This window comes from Pleurodeles waltl, chromosome 3_1 (assembly GCF_031143425.1).
Source record: "Pleurodeles waltl isolate 20211129_DDA chromosome 3_1, aPleWal1.hap1.20221129, whole genome shotgun sequence".
NCBI classification, from domain to species: Eukaryota; Metazoa; Chordata; class Amphibia; order Caudata; family Salamandridae; genus Pleurodeles; species Pleurodeles waltl.
In genome coordinates this window covers 1,930,847,276-1,930,861,862 of record NC_090440.1, presented here as the reverse complement: position 1 = coordinate 1,930,861,862, position 14,587 = coordinate 1,930,847,276, and the positions used below count along the sequence as shown (strand labels likewise).

The following is a 14,587-nucleotide window of genomic DNA, read 5'->3' as shown; positions in this document are numbered from 1 at the left end:
GGCGCAGACAATGACTTTCTAGTGACTCCGGCTACAAACCTTTTCTTGGCTACAAAAATAGGGGTAAGGATTTCCCACTACTTTCGCAATTGGTAAAAGATAACATCAGACCAATGGGTCTTAAACCTCATTAAGTTTGGCCATACTTTGGAATTCCTGCAGTTTCCTCCTGCAAGACCCCCCCCTTCCACGAATGGTGAATCACTTACATCTTCTCAAACAGGAAGTCGAGTCAATGCTCCTCAAGGGAGCTATAGAGAGAGTTCCGCATCAAGACAAAAAGAGGGGATTCTACTCTCAGTTCTTCCTGATTCGAAAGAAATGGAAAAGTTGGCACCCAATAATAGACCTCAGAGATCTCAATACTTATCTCAAGAAGCAGTCATTTTGTATGATTACCTTAACAGACATCCTATCCCTTCTCAATCCAGGAGATTTCATGTCCACCCGCAAGTTGCAGGACGCATATTTCCATATCCCTATACACCCTTCCCACAGGAAATCTCAGATTTGTAGTAGCTGGAGAGCATTTCCAGTTCAAAGTGCTTCCTTTCGGTCTGAAATCGGCCCCAAGAATTTTTACCAAATGTTTAGGTCCAGTCGCAGCCTTCCTCAGAAGGCATAACCATCGGGTCTTTCTGTATTTGGACGATTGGCTGGTCAAGGCCAAGTCCAGATCTCAGGCACTGAGGTCTACATGCGTCTGCGTGGAGCTGTTCACAAATCTGGGCCTAACTGTCAACCGTGACAAATCAGCCTTCTAGCCCTTAAGAAGAACATTTTTGGGGGCAATATTGGTCACATCCACCAACAAGACAACTCATACAGGAGAGAGGCTGAAAAAGCTCATATCCCTGGCTGGGTTCCTGCAAAAAAGAAAGTATGTTTCAGTTCGCCTCTTGAAGTCCCTGTTGGGAATGATGTCCTCCTGCATTCCACTGGTACCATTCTGTCGTCTCCAAGGGGTCTTTCGCCGATATAATCAGGATAACGAAACCCATGATATCATCTCTGGCTTGGTGGACTCAGGAGTCTCAATTGTCGGTGGGGCTTTCTTTTTTCCTCCAATCAGCTCCGTGGGTGATCGCTACCGATGCATCTCTCGGAGGTTGGGGAGTCTTCCTTCAGCACTCACAAGTCAGGGGCAAATGGAAGCCACATCAGAGATCCTTTCACATCAATTATCTTGAATTGAAGGCAGTTCAACTAGTGCTTGGTGCTTTTCTTTCAAAGATAAGAGGCTCATCAGTACTCATTCGGACGGACAACACTATAACTATGCATTATATCAACAAGCAGGGAGGAACAAGATCTCTCCTCTTATCGAGAGAATCTCAGCACATTTGGGAATGGTCTATCAGGCAAAAGGTAGTCCTTCGAGCAGAACACGTCCCGGGTATTCAGAACATCATAGCAGACTCTATGAGCAGGTCTTTATCATCCAACCACGAATGGGAACAGGATCAAGGAGTGTTGAATCGAGTTTTCTCCCTATGCTTATATATATGTATATATATATGTGTATATATATATATATATATATATATATATATATATATATATATATGTATATATATTCGTTTTGGTTGTTGTATTTAGGTTTGGTTGAATTATTTCGGGGAGTATAGTATTTAGTCCTGAAGAAGGTGGTGAAAAGGTCTGGAAGTCCACCGAAACGCGTCAATGCTATATTTTTACTGGACCCACAGGAGGAGGCCGTTATCGAATACGGATTGATGACAGCAATCGATAGGCCTATGCCTACCAGAATTGGGGCAGTTAATTTTAATAGACTATTGTATACGTCTTTTCCATTGTCTCCCTTTTATTACATTTTATCTGGTTTTATTGATGGTTTTGATTGATGGTTTAGTTTTGTGTATATTATGATTTTGGGTTCTTATTTGGGATTATATTAAATATATACCTTAAATTTCTTTGTTTTTAGATTGATCTTTAGAGAGATTCATTGATTTTGTGTGTGTGTGTGTGTATGTGTGTGGGGTGATTGTTTTGTTTTTCCACTGGGGAAATATGATTATTTCACTGTGTCAAGGTGCCCTGTCCCCCTCGGGATATCGGAGATAGGAGGGTCCCCTCTCTATTTTTCTTTGGTACACAGGCTCAGGTACATCCTTTCTATTCATTGCCGGAGCAAATACTGCCTCATCTTCTCCATCTGGCCAGATCAGGTTTGGCTATCTCTTTAATTAGAGTCCACTTAGAAGCAATTTCCCGCTATAGACGTAAGGATAACATACCTCCTTTGTGATCCGCAAGAGTCATAAAGTTGTTTCTTAAAGGCTTGTTCTGATCTTTCCCTCCAGTCAGACCACCTCCACCATCATGGCAGCTTAACCTAGTGTTGTCCCAATTAATAAAGCCTCCGTTTGAGCCAATTCACAAGACAGATTAAAAAAATTTATCCTGGAAAGTCGCTCTCCTTCTCGCTTTTACCTCAACCAGAAGAGTGAGCGAGATCCAAACATTCACGATCCAAGACCCTTTCTTACAGTTCAAGAGAGACAGGATAGTCTTAGGAACGAATAAAAAATGTATACCTAAAGTTCCTTCGGATTTCCATATTAATCAACCAGTGGTACTAAAGTCGTAGTTCCCAATTCCTTCAACATCGGCAGAGCAGGCTCTGCATTCATTGGACGTTCAGAGGTGCCTTAAGTTTTATCTAGCTAGAACTAGGCTTTTAGAAAATCAAATCAACTTTTCATAGCATTTAGTGCTCCTAGAAAAGGCCAGTCATTGTCCAAGCAGGAGGTTGCAAGATGGATAGCCTCTGCTATTAATTATTGTCATGCAGCAGCAGGAAAACCTTTGCAGGAACCAACTCATGCACACTCAACAAGGAAGATGGCCTCATCCACAGCTCTCTTCGCAGGAGTGCCCATTCAGGACATCTGCAGGGCGGCCACCCGGAAGTCAAGTCATACATTTGCGAGGCATTACTGTTTGGAAGAATCACAGCAGGGTGATGTGGCGGTAGGACAAGCGGTATTATGACATCTATTCCAGTAACGGTGAGCTGTTGTATTTTCGTCATTTCTTTTTTCCCGCCGGCCCAGTATGTTTTGCACACATTGTATAGCATTGTTTCTTCCTTTGTTGATGTAGTATTTCTTATTTATCAGGCTCCAGTGATGTTATCTTAGCATATTCATTGCTTATTTAAGATTTCTTCTCTCCTTCATGATCATGTTTTTTTCAGTGATTATGGTTATATGTATTATACAATGTGTTTCACTACTGCTTGCTATTCTGATTCAAGCATGTGAATCTATGAAAGTTCCAATACTGGAGTAAGAAAATTAGTTACTTACCTTTAACTGTAGTTCTCCAGTAATGGAATCTTTCATAGATTCACCTGCGACCCTCCCTCCTCCCCTGGGAAGCTCACCGTTAACTATTCTCTACAGATACTCTGGCATTCGTGCTTTTGAAAATCTGAGGGAATGGAGCTTCTCACAGGAGAGTTCTAGAGGGAGGGAAAGCCTGATTGGTTGGACTTGCTTTAGTCCTTTTCGCTCACAGATACAAGGATAGACTACTAAGGTGAAAGCCTTTTGGGCTTTTTTTCATTGTATTTGCTTCTATATTACTATTTTAATTTACTGGGGGCTCCCATCTCGACGACTGGGAATGATTCAAGCATGTGAATCTATGAAAGATTACAATACTGGAGAACTACAGTTAAAGGTAAGTAACTAATTTTCATACACTGTATCACAGAATGTCTATTCAAAAAGATCACAATCAAGGTTCTAAAAGTACAATGTTAGAATAATCTAAATTAGTGTCCCTCTAATTTCGATTATTACAAAACTGTACTGACTTGTCCTGCACCTCTCCTCAAACCACCCCCTCTTGCCTGACATCTAAACAAGGGTAGTAAGCACTATATCGATTGAATTACACTACGTATTCAGATTGGTGGACTTAGTGCTCATGCGTGTGCATGACCTACACCGCTAACATTGTTTTTCTTCCCACCTGTGCTTTACTGACTGCCTGGTTGTCTTCAGCACCCTGCAAAGGCATGCAGTTGGTTAAAACCAGTGCTGTGCTGTCCAGGCTGCGCCCCTGGAAACAAGGTATTTCCAGCTGGTTGGCAGCAGGCAGGCGAAACACATACTCTGACAGGGCAGGTGACTATCACAGAGTTATGCCGGGACTTGAACACAACACATAGTACATTCTAACTTAGCTTTGCACCTCCTCCCTTTGCCTATAGATCACTCTTGATGGCTGCTGCTTCAGTGTACCAGGCAGTTTCTACAGGGCTATGAGTGTGTGTGTGTGTGTGTGTGTATATATATATATATATATATATATATATATATATATATATATATATATATATATATATATATATGTTCGATGGCATGTGTAGCTGCAGATACACATGCTTTGCACATCCCGCCATCTAGTGTTGGGCTCGGAGTGTTACAAGTTGTTTTTCTTCGAAGAAGTCTTTTTCGAGTCACAAGATCGAGGGACTCCTCCCCTTTCGGCTCCATTGCGCATGGGCGTCGACTCCATCTTAGATTGTTTTTTTTCTGCCATCGGGTTCGGACGTGTTCCTTTTCACACCGTGTTTCGGTTCGGAAAGATAGTATCTCGGAAAAATCGACGGTATTGTTTGCGTTCGGTATCGGGTTAGTTACAACAGATCGACACCGACTTTTGAAGAGCTCCGGTGGCCCTTTGGGGTTTTTTCGATCCCCCGTCGGGGCCTGGTCGGCCCGACCACGTGTCTCTTCAAGGCTGATGGAACGGACCCCATTCCGCTTCTGCCCCAAATGCCACAACAAGTATCCGTATACAGATCAGCACCTGGTCTGTAACTTGTGTTTGTCTCCAGAACACAGAGAAGATACTTGTGAAGCCTGTCGCGCGTTTCGGTCGAGGAAGACACTAAGAGACCGAAGAGCAAGAAGACTGCAAATGGCGTCGGCGCCGACAGGGCAAAGATACTTGGAGGAGGAAGAAGAAACCTTCTCCATCCAGGACTCGGAAGAGCTTGATCCCGAAGAGACACCTAAAACTGTGAGTAAGACGACGACACACAAAACTCACAAGAAGACCACAAAAGCCCAGGGGACGCCACTGCCAGCAGGCCATGGCTTAACCCGAAAAATAGGTGATTGCACCACTGATGCAATCCCCAACTCATACTGGAATGAGTCAGGATGATCCCGACGCATGGGATCTTTATGATGCGCCAGTGTCAAATAACAGCCCAGACTGTTACCCAGCGAGGCCGTCGCCACCTGAGGATGACTTTTTGTTTAATACACTATCCTCCACTCATAGCCAATACCAAAGCTTACCTATGCTACCCGGAATGCTAAAACACTCCAAACAGGTGTTTCAGGAGCCTGTGAAGGGCCGGGCCATAACTCCAAGAGTAGAAAAAAAGTAGCAATAGAAATAGTACCAATTCCACAGAAAGGAACAGGAGTTTATTCTCTGTACTTTCTCATACTCAAAAAAGACAAGACTCTAAGACCCATATTAGATCTCAGAACATTAAATACCTACATCAAATCAGATCACTTTCACTTGTTGACATTACAGGACGTAATCCCACTGCTCAAACAACAAGACTACATGACAACACTAGACCTAAAGGATGCATATTTCCATATACCGATACATTCTTCACACAGAAAGTACTTAAGGTTTGTATTCCAAGGGGTACATTACCAATTCAAAGTGTTGCCATTCGGGATAACAACTGCGCCAAGAGTTTTTACAAAATGCCTGGCAGTAGTAGCTGCTCATATCAGAAGGCAGCAAATACATATGTTCCCATACCTAGACGATTGGTTAATCAAAACCAACACGCAAGAACAGTGTTCATAACACACAAAGTATGTCATAGAAACCCTCCACAAACTAGGTTTCTCACTCAACTACACAAAGTCCCACCTTCAGCCGTGTCAAACACAGCAGTACTTAGGGGCGACAATCAACACAATAAAAGGGATTGCCACTCCAAGTCTGCAAAGGGTACAGGCATTTCACAATGTAATACAGGCCATGTATCCAAAACAAAAGATACAAGTCAAGATGGTGATGAAACTACTAGGCATGATGTCCTCATGCATAGCCATTGTCCCAAACGCAAGATTGCACATGCGACACTTACAACAGTGCCTAGCATCACAATGGCCACAGGCACAGGGTCAACTTGTAGATCTAGTGTTGATAGACCGCCAAACATACACCTCGCTTCAATGGTGGAACAATATAAATTTAAACCAAGGGCGGCCTTTCCAAGACCCAGTGCCTCAATACGTAATAATGACAGATGCCTCCATGATAGGGTGGGGCGCACACCTCAACCAACACAGCATCCAAGGACAATGGGACACTCTACAGAGACAGTTTCACATAAATCACTTAGAACTACTGGCAGTGTTTCTAGCGTTGAAAGCATTTCAACCTATAATAAGACACAAACACATTCTTGTCAAAACAGACAACATGACAACGATGTATTATCTGAACAAACAAGGAGGAACACACTCAACACAGTTGTGTCTCTTGGCACAAAGAATATGGCATTAGGCGATTCACAACCGCATTCGCCTAATAGCACAGTATATTCCAGGGATTCAGAATCAGTTAGCAGACAATCTCTCTTGGGATCACCAACAGATCCACGAATGGGAGATTCACCCCCAAATACTAAACACCTACTTCCAAAGATGGGGAACACCACAAATAGACCTATTTGCAACAAAAGAAAACGCAAAATGCCAAAACTTTGCATCCAGATACCCACAGGATCAGTCTCAGGGCAATGCGTTATGGATGAGTTGGTCAGGGATATTTGCATACGCTTTTCCCCCTCTCCCACTCCTTCCATATCTGGTAAACAAATTGAGTCAAAACAAACTCAAACTCATACTAATAGCACAAACTTGGGTAAGACAACCTTGGTATACAACACTACTAGACCTCTCAGTAGTGCCTCATGTCAAACTACCAAACAGACCAGATCTATTAACCCAACACAAACAACAGATCAGACACCCAAATCCAGCATCGCTGAATCTAGCAATTTGGCTCCTGAAGTCTTAGAATTCAGACATCTGGACCTCACACAGGAATGTATGGAGGTCATAAAACAAGCTAGGAAACCAACCACAAGACATTGCTATGCAAATAAGTGGAAAAGATTTGTTTATTACTGCCATAATAAACAAATACAACCCTTATACGCAGCTACTAAAGATATCGTCAGCTACCTACTGCACTTACAAAAGTCTAAGCTAGCTTTTTCATCTATTAAAATTCATCTCACCGCTATTTCAGCTTATCTGCAAATTACGCATTCAACATCACTATTTAGGATCCCAGTCATAAAGGCTTTTATGGAGGGTCTGAAAAGAATTATCCCACCAAGGACGCCAACAGTTTCTTCGTGGAACCTTAACATTGTCTTAATACGGCTCATGGGTTCTCCGTTTGAACCCATGCACTCATGTGAGATACAATACTTAACATGGAAAGTAGCATTTCTAATTGCCATCACATCTCTAAGAAGAGTAAGTGAGATACAAGCATTTACCATCCAAGAACCCTTTATTCAAATACACAAGCATAAAGTCGTTTTATGAACAAATCCTAAGTTCTGACCAAAAGTCATATCACCGTTCCACTTGAATCAAACAGTAGAAATACCAGTGTTCTTTCCAGAGCCAGATTCTGTAGCTGAAAGAGCACTACATACATTAGACATCAAAAGAGCGTTAATGTACTACATTGACAGAACAATAAAAATTCGAAATACGAAACAATTGTTGGTTGCTTTCCAAAAACCTCATACAGGAAACCCAATATCCAAACAAGGCATTGCTAGATGGATAGTTAAATGCATTCAAACCTGTTATCTCAAAGCAAAAAGAGAACTGCCTATAACACCAAAGGCACACTCAACTAGAAAGAAAGGTGCTACCATGGCCTTTCTAGGAAACATTCCAATGACCTGAAATATGTAAGGCAGCCACATGGTCTACGCCTCATATGTTTACCAAACACTACTGCGTGGATGTGTTAACAGCACAACAAGCCACAGTAGGACAAGCAGTACTACGAACTTTGTTCCAAACAACTTCAACTCCTACAGACTGAACCACCGCTTTTGGGGAGATAACTGCTTACTAGTCTATGCAAAGCATGTGTATCTGCAGCTACACATGCCATCGAACGGAAAATGTCACTTACCCAGTGTACATCTGTTTGTGGCATGAGACGCTGCAGATTCACATGCGCCCGCCCGCCTCCCCGGGAGCCTGTAGCCGTTTGAAGTTGATCTTGAACATTTGTAAATTTGTAAATATATCACTTTAAACCACATTATGTACATACATACTTACTCCATTGCATGAGCACCATTACTATAATACACAACTCCTACCTCACCCTCTGCGGGGAAAACAATCTAAGATGGAGTCGACGCCCATGCGCAATGGAGCCGAAAGGGGAAGAGTCCCTCAATCTCGTGACTCGAAAAAGACTTCTTCGAAGAAAAACAACTTGTAACATTCCGAGCCCAACACTAGATGGCGGGATGTGCAAAGCATGTGAATCTGCAGCGTCTCATGCCACGAACAGATGTACACTGGTTAAGTGACGTTTTCCATATATATGTATGTATATATATATATATATATATATATATTTATATATATGTGTGTGTGTGTGTGTATATGTATGTGTGTGTGTGTGTGTGTGTGTGTGTGTGTGTGTGTATATATATATATATATATATATATGTATGTATATATAAATGTTTCTTTTTTTAACATTCGTATTGAAAGGTGTCTCCTCTACTATTAGTTATCAGAAGGACAACTGGTCCCCCACGAAGGGCGATGGCTCATTCTGGTATAGAAAAAGTGGCAATTGCAACCCATGTTACAAATGTCCATATTTTCAACTTCTACATAACAGGTTCCGAGAGAGCATTCTACACATTTGCAGGGCTTTATTTTCTGTATTCTGATTCCAGACCGAATATCTTAGACTGTTAACCATCACAGTGGAACCATTACAACTGACCATTGTTCCCTAAAAAGGATATATTGCCTCTTATGATTGTCGGTAATGCAACTGTTCTTATCCAGGTGCTAATGCAGTAGTTGTGGCGAACATGAGAAGCGGAGCAGAGGATGAGACATTCTGTTTTGTTCAAATATTAGCAGCAAGAGGGTAGGCTGTTTTCTCCACACAGCACACTCTGTTCCCTTTTTGTTTGTAGAAATGTTGGTTACTGCAGTAATTGTTTCAAAGTAGAATGACAGACTAATTCCATATAAGGACAGTTGTGGCAGAGTTTCATGGTCTGAAATTGTGGTAATGGTGACTGGGATGATTGACTGATTGTTGTGTTGATAATGTTTTTTGTGTCATGTTTAGTAAATTGCTACTTTCTTTCTCTCTCACTTCAGATTCATTATTGGGCTTCCTTTGCACAGCAGCGTGGCATCCAGGTGGAGTGCAGCCAGGGCCACATATTTGCCCGGGGTACACAGAGGCTTATACCACAAGGTGAGAACCTAACACTTGTAGTTTGAGTGTTGGTGTGCAGATGAAAGGAGGTGTGGGACCAGTATTGCATTTGGTGTTTAGATATGGGAGCTCCTCATGCAACATTTTGTACTAGTATTGAACAGAGAACATCCAGGTACGTCTAAGGTGATGATATGGCACAATGTTACGTACATGCACTGCGGTGAGCGGACGTGGCAGATGATGAGTTTTTTAAAATAAATTATCTTAGAAGTTCCTTAGAGAAGGATTCTAATTCACCTAACCATTTGTAATTTATGATCGCAAGGAATAGCCTATTTCAACTGTGCATGCTCTACGTTCGCATATTTTGTTGTTTCATCTGCTCAGAAAGCCTCCCTTCTAAAACAAACTGCAATATCTTTGTCTTTCCACACACATTGGTTCCTCTTTTTCCTGGTCTTTTCCACTTTTATGTTTCACTGCTTCTCTTTTCTTATGTCACTTATCACCTCTTTGCCTCATCCTGATCCTTTCCTGCTCTCAAAGCTTATCTCTCATTTATCCTTTCTTTAACTCTGCTCTCCTCTAATTTACTTTTTCCACCTCCCATTTTCTTTACTTCTGTGTTTCGTTTTTGTTCCTTTCTTGCCCTGTACCTTTTCTTGGCCGTCTCCCTACCACACTTGCAGCTGGAACAGTAATGCGACGCCTGATCTCTGAGTGGAGTGTTCCTCAGATGGTCAGCGACCTCAGCTTGGTGACTGTCCACTTGATGGCATCAACCTGTGATGAGAATGCAGACCACCAGCTGAATCTCCTCGTGAAGAAAACACATCTGCTTAGCCTTTCCTCCTCGACATACCAACGGCACAGTAACCGGACAGAGGAGGTAAGTCTCTCCCATTTGGACTTAGACCATATAACTTTTTCCTCTTCCTGCTTTCTAGTGGAATCTTCATTAGCCACCTGATGATGAAAAGCTAAATGTACCACCAGTAAGACATGTTTGGTCTTTTAGGTTACCAGATGACTCCATATCTGTAAAGACTTCATTCATTCATTCACTTTAGTTAGCATTTTGGGATATTCAGTCTTGGTTGCTTGACTGAATAAATTGGATTACAGTACCTAGTAAAATGGTTTGTAAAAGCTATCTTAAACTTCTTCATTAACATGACTTCACCTTGCAATTCTTTTTAAACCATGATAAGATTTAGACAGTGGATTGTATGTAAGAACACAGAAGGGAACTGATTGAGTTGTGTGCACTAGAACAATTAAGAGGTAAACACAATGATCAAGACTGACTTGGATGGTACTAATTATTATCCAAAAGAGATGGATTCTATCACCTTTCATGAGATAGAACAGATACGAAGTGGACATGAGCAGGCTTTATGCTTCCGGGGTTGTGTCTTGCAGCTGCTGTGCTTAATTTGATGCTGGTATATAGCTGCATTTACTTCCCAAGCTGGAAAGAGCATCCCAAAATTTGTGGCACTCCACACAGTAACTTACATCCTCCTGTACTGTAAACTGAATGTGAAGTTACTTGTTCCTGGCACACCAGATCCATGGTAGAAATAGGTTATATGAACAGTTTCTTAGGCTCTAAAAAACAATTGTGAGTCAGTTGGCATATGTAATACAATTCAATCTGTTGCCTGGCCTCTAAAACACCTGCCCTCGTACTGAAAGATAAAATGTCACTGATCTTCAAGAAATAAGTCACTTGCGGAAGTAAGCAATATTGTGGATGATTTCCTACAGCTGTACACCCTGCCTCCTCCAAGGCTAGTGACATGTTCTTGTGTGTAGAACCACTCTTCCCTTGTCCCTGTATTTGAAGTCAGTTCTTTTCTTACAGGAGCTCTCAGCGATGGAAGGAGAGAGTGCTTTCTACACTCACCGACTGCACTTGGTTGACCTACGGGCATCATGGACTACATTGAACCGCGACATTGCCTTTGGCCTCTATGATGGCTACAAGAAGGCGGCTGTGCTTAAGCGGAACCTCTCCACTGAGGCGCTGAAGGGACTGAAGATTGATACCCAGCTCCAGACCAAGAAGCTGAAGAGGGGCTCCATGCATGGGTTCCCTCCTCCCAAAAAGATCATTACTCCTGTCATCAGCGGTAGAACCGAGCGAACTTCATCAGGAGGTGAGCCAGCAGGAAACAAAATACACTGTGTTCTCCACTCCTGACACTTAGGAACTGTCCACATTTCAGAAAACATACATAAATAAACAGGTTTCTGATGGATACTTCTAATTTCAGATCCCTAACCTTTAAACTATCCTCCAGCGCCAAACGAGATATGGGAATGTTTCTTAGCAGTGCTTCTGTGCAGCAGTAGGCAGCATTGTACAGCTCTGTAGTGACTGTACCTCCTGGAAGTCACAGAGTAGAACCGCATTTAAGCATTATCCTTGATGTCAATACCTTCCTTTTGTGCTTTCTGACACCGATCCAGAGCTCTGCTCCCAATTTTATTTTCTGAAGATTTCATATTTTTCACCATATCCTTAACTGTGCCAAGAATGCATGAAGTAGATTTAGGTCAAGAACCAGCACAAGGTATGTCTAGGGCTCTGACATGATTCCAAGTCGTGCAGTAAGTGTGCCCTTATGCGCCTGAAGGTGTCTAGGATCTGGAGCCAAAGCTTCATGTTTCCGAACGCAAGAAGATGTTGAAGTTGAAACGTAAGCCCCACTGCTACTCCAAGCCGTGGGCAAAGTCCTGGTCCAAAGAGAAGGGGTGAGGGTGTCTAGCATCCCTTCAAAGTCTCAGAATCCAAACCTATTTCACAGTTGGTCCCAGCGTCGCCTGAGTTTCCTAGGCTGACTCCGCAGCAGACACTGACCTTCAAGGAGGCCATGTTACAGATGTTTGGTGCAATTGTGCCTCCCTCAGGCACACCTTTGGACTCTAAGGGTTTCCAAACTGAACACCTCACGAAATGTCGACCTCTGATGTAGGGTTTTCGCTGGAAACTCCATACTGTGCCTGTATCGATTTCGGTGCAGACTTCCACGCTGGCACCAAGGTCCAAGACAACCATGCTGACACTTAGTCCATTGGCACCTTTAGAATACCTACTGCTGATGCTGATCTTGGACTCCAAGGTGAAATTGCCCTGATCTAGACCAGTATCTACAAAATTACTAAAGTGCCTGCCGTTCAGCCTGACTTTAATTTGAGATCTCTGGCTTGATATCACTGACAGCAGAGTCTCCCTCCGTTTTAAATTTGAATTTGATTCTAGGAGGCATATATTGCCCCTCAGGATATTCATGATGCACGCTATGTTGACTTGAAAATGCCAGTGGGCTGAATACATCTCCTGGGACAGAGCTTTGCTCGTCACAGGGAAATCTATCTGTAGAAAGTGCCTTATTTCCAGTAGTGGTTTAGAGGGCAGCTGAGACACTGAAGTTGCAGTTGCCCACTCTTCCAATCAATGAAACCCTACTCTTCATTTCCTCCCCTCCACCATGCCTCCCACATCAAATCAAACTATGGAGGAGCACACTGCAGTCCTGAGAGGTGTTTTTTTTTCTTTTCCAAAGGCCCCATCAGAAAGGTACCAGATTTAAGGGTGGGGAACTCAGGACTGTTCTTGACTTTCTCCTGTTAAATGTTTTTCTACAGAAGGATAATATCAAAACACTCATGCTGGCTTTGTACTCTGGACCCACATGATTGAATGGTGTGCTCGGAGTTGCAGGGCACATACACCAGTCTTGCATTCCCACAGGCTTTACGTGCAGTTCATGGTGGCCCATGAACATTTTAAATTTGCCATGCTCCCTTTCAGCCATAATGCAAGCCTTTCAGTCATTCGAGAATGACCGTGGTTGCTGCCCTCCTTTGGGGGTTGGGGGTTCCTGTACCTTGACAACTGGCAGCTAAAGCCAGGCTTGCTGCAGTCAGTTGTAGACCACCTAAGAACGATGGTCAAACTCATGACATTGTGGGAATTCACTGTCTGTAACCCATAGTCTCACCGAGACTCACATTGATCCCATTCATTGGAGCAATCCTGGACACAGTGGCATTTTAAAGCCATTTATCTGCTGCAGAGAGGCTGTGACTTTTGAGAAATTATTCTGATATTTCAGGATTATACCTTGTTGTAAGTGAGAATGACTCTGAGGCTCAGGAGAGCCCACGATCTGCAGTGGTGGCTGACAGATGCCAGCATGACTTGTGGCAGACCACTCTCCCTCCCCGATTTAAAGTCCATGGTTGTGATAAACATCACTGTTGGGTTGAGGGGGGCCCTGGAAGTGGTGGAGTTCATGGGCCTTTGTTCTGAGATGGAGAACCATCTCCATATCAAGCTGCTCGAGCTCCCAGCCATCTATCTGGCCCTCAAAGCCTTTGTGCCATCCAGCCATCCATCAAACGGGGGCTGGTGCAGGTTGTTGTGGGCAACTTAACTTCAATAAGCAGGGCAAAGTGGGGTCCTTGAGCTTGTTTAGGAGGCCGAACACCTCTGAAGATTGCTGTACCAGCAGAACATCTTCCTGATCACCACCAACCTACCAGCATCCCTGAATGCCGGAGTGGACAAACTAAGCAGGCATCATCTACAAGATCACAAATGGCATCTCTAACCCTATGGAGTGCAGATTTTCTTTGATCCGTGGGGAAGGTCTTGGCTAGATCTATTCGCTGCTATCAAGAATGTTATGTTATTTTATGTTATGCAGACTTTTAGAGTGCACTATCACCTAGGAAGGTGTCCTGGGAATATTTGAGAAGCCAGGACTCAAGCTTCTTATGAAATTTGAGAAGTGAGTAGGAGGCTCATATGTGTCATGGCTAGTTGTTCAAAACTTTAGGAGCAATGTAGAAGGCTTGACCACCGGCTCTGGGTTTTTGTTTGGGGGGGATGTGTGCAAGCAGAAGTCCAGAAGAGCAGGTGTGTCTGGAAATTTTGTGAAAGCAGATGTCATTGTTGAGCTATGCTGGGCCAGTGTTATGTTGTGCCTTGAAAGTGTGGGTGTAGAGTTTGAATTTGGATTGTTTCTGTAAGGGA

The 14,587-nt window shown here is 43.0% G+C and overlaps 1 protein-coding gene across 2 annotated transcripts in view; it reads left to right on the top strand.

Annotated features, from left to right (window-relative positions):
* The window catches only part of BLTP2 (bridge-like lipid transfer protein family member 2), a 727,711-nt gene that overhangs the window by 367,923 nt on the left and 345,201 nt on the right, over positions 1-14,587 (top strand). For both annotated transcript variants that reach the window (XM_069226186.1, XM_069226185.1), the window contains exons 22-24: positions 9,477-9,576; positions 10,230-10,429; positions 11,408-11,702. In XM_069226186.1, the coding sequence (XP_069082287.1) occupies positions 9,477-9,576; positions 10,230-10,429; positions 11,408-11,702 (595 nt within the window). The remainder of the gene's footprint in view (positions 1-9,476; positions 9,577-10,229; positions 10,430-11,407; positions 11,703-14,587) is intronic.